This window comes from Squalius cephalus (assembly GCF_949319135.1).
Source record: "Squalius cephalus genome assembly, chromosome: 17".
In the NCBI taxonomy this organism is placed as follows: Eukaryota; Metazoa; Chordata; class Actinopteri; order Cypriniformes; family Leuciscidae; genus Squalius; species Squalius cephalus.
Window position 1 is genome coordinate 663,711 of NC_137138.1, and position 10,000 is coordinate 673,710.

The following is a 10,000-nucleotide window of genomic DNA, read 5'->3' on the forward strand; positions in this document are numbered from 1 at the left end:
TGTGTGTGTGAGAGAGAGAGAGAGAGAGAGTGTGCAGCGACAGTGAAGTCCTCAACACTGTAACGGTGATGACATCAGTAAGTGTGTGTGTGTGTGTGAGAGAGAGAGAGAGAGAGAGTGTGCAGCGACAGTGAAGTCCTCAACACTGTAACGGTGATGACATCAGTAAGTGTGTGTGTGTGTGTGTGTGTGAGAGAGAGAGTGTGCAGCGACAGTGAAGTCCTCAACACTGTAACGGTGATGACATCAGTAAGTGTGTGTGTGTGTGTGAGAGAGAGAGAGAGAGTGTGCAGCGACAGTGAAGTCCTCAACACTGTAACGGTGATGACATCAGTAAGTGTGTGTGTGTGTGTGTGTGTGTGTGAGAGAGAGAGAGAGAGTGTGCAGCGACAGTGAAGTCCTCAACACTGTAACGGTGATGACATCAGTAAGTGTGTGTGTGTGTGTGTGTGTGTGTGAGAGAGAGAGAGAGAGTGTGCAGCGACAGTGAAGTCCTCAACACTGTAACGGTGATGACATCAGTAAGTGTGTGTGTGTGTGTGTGTGAGAGAGAGAGAGTGTGCAGCGACAGTGAAGTCCTCAACACTGTAACGGTGATGACATCAGTAAGTGTGTGTGTGTGTGTGTGTGTGTGTGTGTGTGTGTGTGTGTGTGTGAGAGAGAGAGAGAGTGTGCAGCGACAGTGAAGTCCTCAACACTGTAACGGTGATGACATCAGTAAGTGTGTGTGTGTGTGTGTGTGTGTGAGAGAGAGAGAGAGTGTGCAGCGACAGTGAAGTCCTCAACACTGTAACGGTGATGACATCAGTATCGCTGGAATCACTCTCAGAGTGAATCAGAAACATCAACAGCCAATCAGAAGCCATCCTGCTTTAGAGGGCGTTTACAGCAACGAAACTGCAGCGCATAATAAACAGAGCGATGTCGTCCGCTGATGTGGACGATGATATTGTTATTATTATAGTTACTGTTCTCGCTGTGAACGGGTTAAATCATGTGTCTGTGTGAGTTGAGCACATATGAGCATCATTACGTTATTCATCTTTATTCTCAGACTCCTCATAACTCTTCCAAATCAGATGTGCAGAACTCAGACCTTGACGAGCTCATGACGGTCACGGGAAACTCGTTAGTCAAGTCTCCTTTATTTACACTGCGCTTTTTACAACACAGAGTTTCAACACAGCTTTACCGAGATAACAGGAGAATAGATCATCGTCAGCTCAGTTCAGTTCTCATATAATGGTGTCAGTGCAGGAGATCAATAATAGTGTTGAATATTAAATTAAAAGACAAAAGCCAAAGGCGACAGGAACCAAAACTCCATCAGTGACAGAATGGAGGAAACCCTCGTGAGAAACCAGACTCAGCCTCAGTTCTCCTCTGGCCAACGAGCCGACGGTGTGTGATTATGATTATGATTATGATTCAGGCATTACAGGTCAGAGGTCAGATGGGATCAGAATATTGTCAGTTGATCTGGTTGTAGATCAGACTCATCACGCATGGAGACGTCACTGTGAGTTAGACACGTGTCCTCCACTCTTCATCATGTTGCTCTCCTCTTGTGTTGCTGTCGGGACTCATGACTGTGTGTGTGTGTGTGTGTGTGTGTGTGTGTGGTGGTGTGGTCTTGTGTTGCTGTCGGGACTCATGGCTGTGTGTGTGTGTGTGTGTGTGTGTGGTGTTGTGGTCTTGTGTTGCTGTCGGGACTCATGGTTGTGTGTGTGTGTGTGTGTGTGTGTGTGTGTGTGGTCTTGTGTTGCTGTCGGGACTCATGGCTGTGTGTGTGTGTGTGTGTGTGTGTGTGTGTGTGTGTGTGTGTGGTCTTGTGTTGCTGTCGGGACTCATGGCTGTTAGGGTTAGATCACAGACTGAAGTTTGATCTCTTTTCAAACATGACACTTGACAGATTATTGCTGAAGTGAAAGAGGTTTAAAAAAGTGAACTTAAAAAAAGTAACAATTTTACGTGTATTATGAAAAATGCACAAAAATACTATTTTAAATTATATGAAATATATATATTTTCAAAAACATGTTTTTACTGTAAAACTGTGAGAAAATCAAAGCCATAAATCTAAACGAGTTTGAGGTTGTTATCTGATAAATGATCTCTCAGTGAGATGTTGTTCGGCTGCAGTACCAAACGCTTCCACTAGAGGAACTTCCTCTCAGTCATTTCCAGTGCGCTTGTTTCTGATCTCGAGAAACACAAGTGTGACTATTGTTTACAGGACCATTAAACCTGTTGAATCTTGTCCATGATTTGTGTGTGTGTGTGTGTGTGTTCACACAGCAAGTGCCAAAACCTTTACCAAGTTTCGTACCGTTCCAGTGAAGACATAAAAAAAATAAAATAAAAAAAAGTTCCGACTGAAGAACACAAATCAAACATGTGTAACTGCTATGTTTATGTTTCCTCTCCTCCTGCAGTTGTTTGTGAGACGATGCTCGAACCCCCGCACTAAGATGTAGAATCCTCTCGAGGACGAGTAAGAAGAAGAAGAGAGACAGAGCGAGCGAAGAGAACGAGAGCCTTTCACCCGTCAGGACCCCACGCTGACCTTTGACCTCATCCGCCAGCGCACCATGTGTCACGTGATCGTGACGTGCCGCTCGATGCTGTGGACGCTGCTGAGCATCGTAGCGGCGTTCAGCGAGCTCATCGCGTTCATGAGCACCGATTGGCTGGTGGGGTTCCCGCGCGCGCCGGACGCCGTGTTCTCGGGTGTCCACGGTGTCCATGGGTCGACGGGCGAGGCGTACCGGCCCACGCTGGGCATCTACGGGCGCTGCCTACGCCTGCCTCACCTGCGCCGCGGCGTTCTGTGCGGCCCGTACGCCGTCAGCTTCTCGGAGATCGCCAGCGGGTTCTGGAAGGCCTCCGCCATCTTCCTAGCGGCGGGAATCCTGATGCTGTGCGCCGTGGCCTTCATATCCGTCTTCACCATGTGCTTCCAGAGCATCATGAAGAAGAGCATCTTCAACGTGTGCGGACTCCTGCAGGCCATCGCCGGTGAGACACACTCACACGCACACACACACTCACACACATATACACACACACACACACACACACACACACACACACACACACACACACAAACACACTCACGCACTCACTCACACACTCACTCACACACTCACTCACTCACACACATACACACACACACAAACAAACACACTCACGCACTCATAGGCCTGTCGCGATAGTCGATAAGTCAATTAATCGCACGATAAAAAAAAATGAGCTCGATAATTTTTCCGGCCGCGATAATTCCATTTGCATGCTTGTTTGTTTTCCTCGTCTCTCTCTCTCTACCAAAGAGACTGGATGACCACTCTCGCACGGTCCTGAAGGGGGTCGCACACCGGACGCGCAGCGCAGCTCAGCGCCGCGCAGCGCCACGTCTTTTAAATTCGAACACATATGAGTGTACACACACCGGCGGCGCCTTTCGGCGTCTGTCCGCGGCGCCCAGCAACGGCTCAGGACCGTGTTCAAAATCCTGCCGCGCCACAGAGCGCCATTTAAATAGTTTTATATTAAATTTACATTTATGTGTCTCAAATCGTAGTTAATGTACATATGGACTTAACCCTGTGCTGCAATATACATTTAGTTTTATATTTATTTACAGAAATCAGAAAATTGCTGATGTTATCGGATTTTCAGGTGACAGTTGTCCTAGACGTGGCGCGGCGCGGCGCTGAGCTGCGCGTCCGGTGTGCGACCCACTTAAGAGTCCATTGCTTTCATTGTTTTTGGTTGTTTTGTTAATTTTTTTGGATATTTAAAATGTTTTCCGTTTTCAATGTTTAATATTCTTTAGAAATAAAAGTTTATAGATCGTTGAAAAGGTGTACCTGCATTATTATGCCATTATAATTATATTAAATGAAAATGGTCTCAGAACGACAATATTATCGTTTATCGCGATAATTTCTTGGACAATTTATCGTCCAGCAAAATTTGTTATCGTGACAGGCCTACGCACTCACTCACTCACTCACTCTCACACACACAAACAAACTCACTCACTCACACACACACTCACACACATACACACACACACACACACACAAACAAACACACTCACGCACTCACTCACTCACTCACTCTCACACACACAAACAAACTCACTCACTCACACACACACTCACACACATACACACACACACACACACACAAACAAACACACTCACGCACTCACTCACTCACTCACACACACACACACACACTCACGCACTCACTCACTCACATACACACACACACTCACTCACTCACTCACTCACTCACTCGCTCACACACACACACACACACGCATTCACTTACTCTCTCACACACACACATGCACATACAGACACTGCGTGTGTGTGTCTTTGTCTGTGTGCGTGTGTGTGTGTGTGTGTGTGTGTGTGTGTGTCTGGAACAGGTCACATGGGATGATGAGGTCACTTCATCTGTTTTCCAGACGATTCTGCTGATGTGTGAGTCAGTCTGACCTCTGACCCTGAGCAGAGTGAGGGCTGATGGGTAATTTAGCATGATGACATCATGTCGCTGACGCTGGGCGTGGGGCGATTCTGAGAAGTTTGTTTTAATTCTTGAAAGATTCCTCAGAGTTTCTCGAAGCCTTCCCGCAGAGCAGCTTGTGTGACGCACGTCAGTGTTTTCCTGCTGGTCTCGCAATAATCATAATAAATCTGCAGCATTTTCATCAGAAATTCTGCTGTAATGCTTAAAGGGATAGTTCACTTTGAAATTAAATTTTGGTATGTTTTAGCTTACCTCAAGGGCATCTAAGATGTAGGTGTCTTTTTTTCCACAGTAGTTTCAATTTTGATATTTTTAGGTCAAACCGTTCTTGTCTGTCAGTCGTATAATGCAGGTCTGTGGTCACTGTCTCAAAGAGCATGCACAGAGTCCACATTAAACAATTCCCCATCGTAAGTACACATTGATGGCCTAAGACACGAAATGAGCGGTTTGTGTGAGAAAACGAACAGTATTTATATCGTTTTTACCTTTTGTACACAGCCACGTCCAAGTGATCTGAGGGCGCACGCATCCTGGTGTGTGACGTGTGCACAGACTGGTGCATAGATATATACACTAGATGTCGCCTTGGCTATGGCAGTTCATTGGAACAAATGTCTTTAAGGCGACATCTAGTGTAATATAGAATAGAATATCGGAATATCATCGTTTAGTGTAGAAGATGCGCTTTTAACGTACGTGTTTCACTAGAGTTGACTAGAGTTGACTAGACTTCACCAGACTTCACTAGACTTCACCAGACTTCACTAGACTTCATTAGAGTTCACTAGAGTTCACTAGACTTTACTAGACTTCACTAGACTTCACCAGACTTCACTAGACTTCACCAGACTTCACTAGACTTCATTAGAGTTCACTAGACTTCACTAGACTTCACTAGACTTCACCAGACTTCACCAGACTTCACTAGACTTCACCAGACTTCACTAGACTTCATTAGAGTTCACCAGACTTCACTAGACTTCACCAGACTTCACTAGACTTCACCAGACTTCACTAGACTTCACCAGACTTCACTAGACTTCATTAGACTTCACCAGACTTCACTAGACTTCACTAGTTCACTAGAGTTCATTAGACTTCACTAGACTTCACTAGACTTCATTAGACTTAATTAGACTTCACCAGACTTCACTAGACTTCACTTCACTAGACTTCACTTCACTAGACTTCACTTCTCTAGACTTCACTTCACTAGACTTCACTAGTTCACTAGACTTCACCAGACTTCACTAGACTTCACTAGACTTCACTAGACTTCACTAGACTTCACCAGACTTCACTAGACTTCACTAGTTCACTAGAGTTCATTAGACTTCACTAGACTTCACTAGAGTTCACTAGACTTCACTAGACTTAATTAGACTTCACCAGACTTCACTAGACTTCACTAGACTTAATCAGACTTCACTAGACTTCACTAGACTTCACTAGACTTCACCAGACTTCACCAGACTTCACTAGACTTCACTAGACTTCACCAGACTTCACTAGACTTCACCAGACTTCACCAGACTTCACTAGACTTCACTAGACTTCACCAGACTTCACCAGACTTCACTAGACTTCACTAGACTTCACCAGACTTCACTAGACTTCACCAGACTTCACTAGACTTCACCAGACTTCACCAGACTTCACTAGACTTCACTAGACTTCACCAGACTTCACTAGACTTCACTAGACTTCACTAGAGTTCAGTTCACTAGAGTTCACTAGACTTCACTAGACTTCACCAGACTTCACTAGACTTCACTAGACTTCACTAGAGTTCAGTTCACTAGAGTTCAGTAGAGTTCAGTTCAGTAGAGTTCACTGGAGTTCACTAGACTTCACCAGACTTCACCAGACTTCACCAGAGTTGACTAGAGTTGACTAGAGTTGACTAGAGTTGACCAGAGTTGACCAGAGTTGACCAGAGTTGACCAGAGTTGACTAGAGTTGACCAGACTTCACTAGACTTCACTACAGTTCACTACAGTTCACTAGACTTCACTAGACTTCACTAGAGTTCACTAGTTCACTAGAGTTCATTAGACTTCACTAGACTTCACTAGACTTCACTAGAGTTCACTAGACTTCACTAGACTTCACTAGACTTCACCAGACTTCACTAGACTTCACTAGAGTTCACTAGACTTCATTAGACTTCACTAGACTTCACTAGACTTCACCAGACTTCACTAGACTTCACTAGTTCACTAGAGTTCATTAGACTTCACTAGTTCACTAGAGTTCATTAGACTTCACTAGACTTCATTAGACTTCACTAGACTTAATTAGACTTCACCAGACTTCACTAGACTTCACTTCACTAGACTTCACTAGACTTCACTACAGTTCACTAGACTTCACTAGACTTCACTTCACTAGACTTCACTAGACTTCACTACAGTTCACTAGACTTTACTAGACTTCACCAAACTTCACCAGACTTCACCAAACTTCACCAGACTTCACTAGACTTCACCAGACTTCACCAGACTTCACTAGACTTCACTACAGTTCACTAGACTTCACTAGAGTTCACTAGACTTCACCAGACTTCACTAGACTTCACTAGTTCACTAGAGTTCATTAGACTTCACTAGACTTCACTAGACTTCACTAGACTTAATTAGACTTCACTAGACTTCACTAGACTTCACTAGACTTCACTAGAGTTCACTAGACTTCACTAGACTTCACTACAGTTCACTAGACTTCACTAGAGTTCACTAGACTTCACCAGACTTCACTAGACTTCACTAGTTCACTAGAGTTCATTAGACTTCACTAGACTTCACTAGACTTCACTAGACTTAATTAGACTTAATTAGACTTCACTAGACTTCACTAGACTTCACTAGACTTCACTAGACTTCACTTCACTAGACTTCACTAGAGTTCACTAGACTTCACTAGACTTCACTACAGTTCACTAGACTTCACTACAGTTCACTAGACTTCACTAGACATCACTAGACTTCACTAGACTTCACTAGTTCACTAGAGTTCATTAGACTTCATTAGACTTCACTAGAGTTCACTAGACTTCACTAGACTTAATTAGACTTCACTAGACTTCACTAGACTTCACTAGACTTCACTTCACTAGACTTCACTAGAGTTCACTAGACTTCACTAGACTTCACTACAGTTCACTAGACTTCACTAGACTTCACTACAGTTCACTAGACTTCACTAGAGTTCACTAGACTTCACCAGACTTCACTAGACTTCACTAGTTCACTAGAGTTCATTAGACTTCACTAGACTTCACTAGACTTCACTAGACTTAATTAGACTTAATTAGACTTCACTAGACTTCACTAGACTTCACTAGACTTCACTAGACTTCACTTCACTAGACTTCACTAGAGTTCACTAGACTTCACTAGACTTCACTACAGTTCACTAGACTTCACTACAGTTCACTAGACTTCACTAGACATCACTAGACTTCACTAGACTTCACCGGACTTCACTAGACTTCACTAGTTCACTAGACTTCACCAAACTTCACCAGACTTCACCAAACTTCACCAGACTTCACCAAACTTCACCAGACTTCACCAGACTTCACTAGACTTCACTTCACTAGACTTCTTCACTAGACTTCACTACAGTTCACTAGACTTCACTAGACTTCACCAGACTTCACTAGACTTCACTAGAGTTCACTAGACTTCACTAGACTTCACTTCACTAGACTTCACTAGACTTCACTAGACTTCACTAGACTTCACCAGACTTCACTAGACTTCACTAGAGTTCACTAGACTTCACTAGACTTCACTTCACTAGACTTCACCAGACTTCACTACAGTTCACTAGACTTCACTAGACATCACTAGACTTCACCGGACTTCACTAGACTTCACTAGTTCACTAGACTTCACCAGACTTCACCAGACTTCACTAGACTTCACCAGACTTCACTAGACTTCACCAGACTTCACCAGACTTCACTAGTTCACTAGACTTCACCAGACTTCACTAGACTTCACCAGACTTCACCAGACTTCACCAGACTTCACTAGACTTCACTAGACTTCACCAGACTTCACTAGACTTCACCAGACTTCACCAGACTTCACTATACTTCACTAGACTTCACTAGAGTTCACTAGACTTCACCAGACTTCACTAGACTTCACTTCACTACAGTTCACTAGACTTCACTAGACTTCACTACAGTTCACTAGACTTCACCAGACTTCACTAGACTTCACTAGTTCACTAGAGTTCATTAGACTTCACTAGTTCACTAGAGTTCATTAGACTTCACTAGACTTCATTAGACTTCACTAGACTTAATTAGACTTCACCAGACTTCACTTCACTAGACTTCACTAGACTTCACTACAGTTCACTAGACTTCACTAGACTTCACTTCACTAGACTTCACTACAGTTCACTAGACTTCACTAGACTTCACCAAACTTCACCAGACTTCACTAGACTTCACTAATTCACTAGACTTCACCAGACTTCACCAGACTTCACTAGACTTCACTAGACTTCACTACAGTTCACTAGACTTCACTAGACTTCACTTCACTAGACTTCACTAGAGTTCACTAGACTTCACCAGACTTCACTAGACTTCACCAGACTTCACTAGACTTCACTAGAGTTCACTAGAGTTCACTAGACTTCACCAGACTTCACTAGACTTCATTAGACTTCACTAGACTTCACTAGACTTCACTTCACTACAGTTCACTAGACTTCACTAGACTTCACTACAGTTCACTAGACTTCACTACAGTTCACTAGACTTCACCAGACTTCACTAGAGTTCACTAGACTTTACCAGACTTCACTAGACTTCACTTCACTACAGTTCACTAGACTTCACTAGACTTCACTACAGTTCACTAGACTTCACCAGACTTCACTAGAGTTCACTAGACTTTACCAGACTTCACTACAGTTCACTAGACTTCACTAGAGTTCACTAGACTTTACCAAACTTCACCAGACTTCACTAGACTTCACTAGAGTTCACTAGACTTTACCAAACTTCACCAGACTTCACTAGACTTCACTTCACTAGACTTCTTCACTAGACTTCACTAGACTTCACTAGACTTCACTAGACTTCACTAGACTTCACTAGAGTTCACTAGACTTCACTAGACTTCACTTCACTAGACTTCACTAGAGTTCACTAGAGTTCACTAGACTTCACTAGAGTTCACTAGAGTTCACTAGACTTTACCAGACTTCACTAGAGTTCACTAGAGTTCACCAGACTTCACTAGAGTTCACTAGACTTCACTAGACTTCACTTCACTAGACTTCACTTCACAAGACTTCACCAGACTTCACTAGAGTTCACTAGACTTCACTAGACTTCACTAGAGTTCACTAGAGTTCACTAGACTTCACTAGACTTCATTAGACTTCACTAGACTTCACTCTAGACTTCACTACAGTTCACTAGACTTCA

General features: G+C 43.6%; 1 protein-coding gene across 2 annotated transcripts in view; it reads left to right on the forward strand.

The window, feature by feature from the left end:
- Positions 1–10,000, forward strand: part of lhfpl2a (LHFPL tetraspan subfamily member 2a) — a 29,577-nt gene that overhangs the window by 16,154 nt on the left and 3,423 nt on the right. For both annotated transcript variants that reach the window (XM_079847196.1, XM_079847197.1), the window contains exon 2: positions 2,436–3,018. In XM_079847196.1, the coding sequence (XP_079703322.1) occupies positions 2,592–3,018 (427 nt within the window). In that variant the 5' untranslated portion in view covers positions 2,436–2,591. The remainder of the gene's footprint in view (positions 1–2,435; positions 3,019–10,000) is intronic.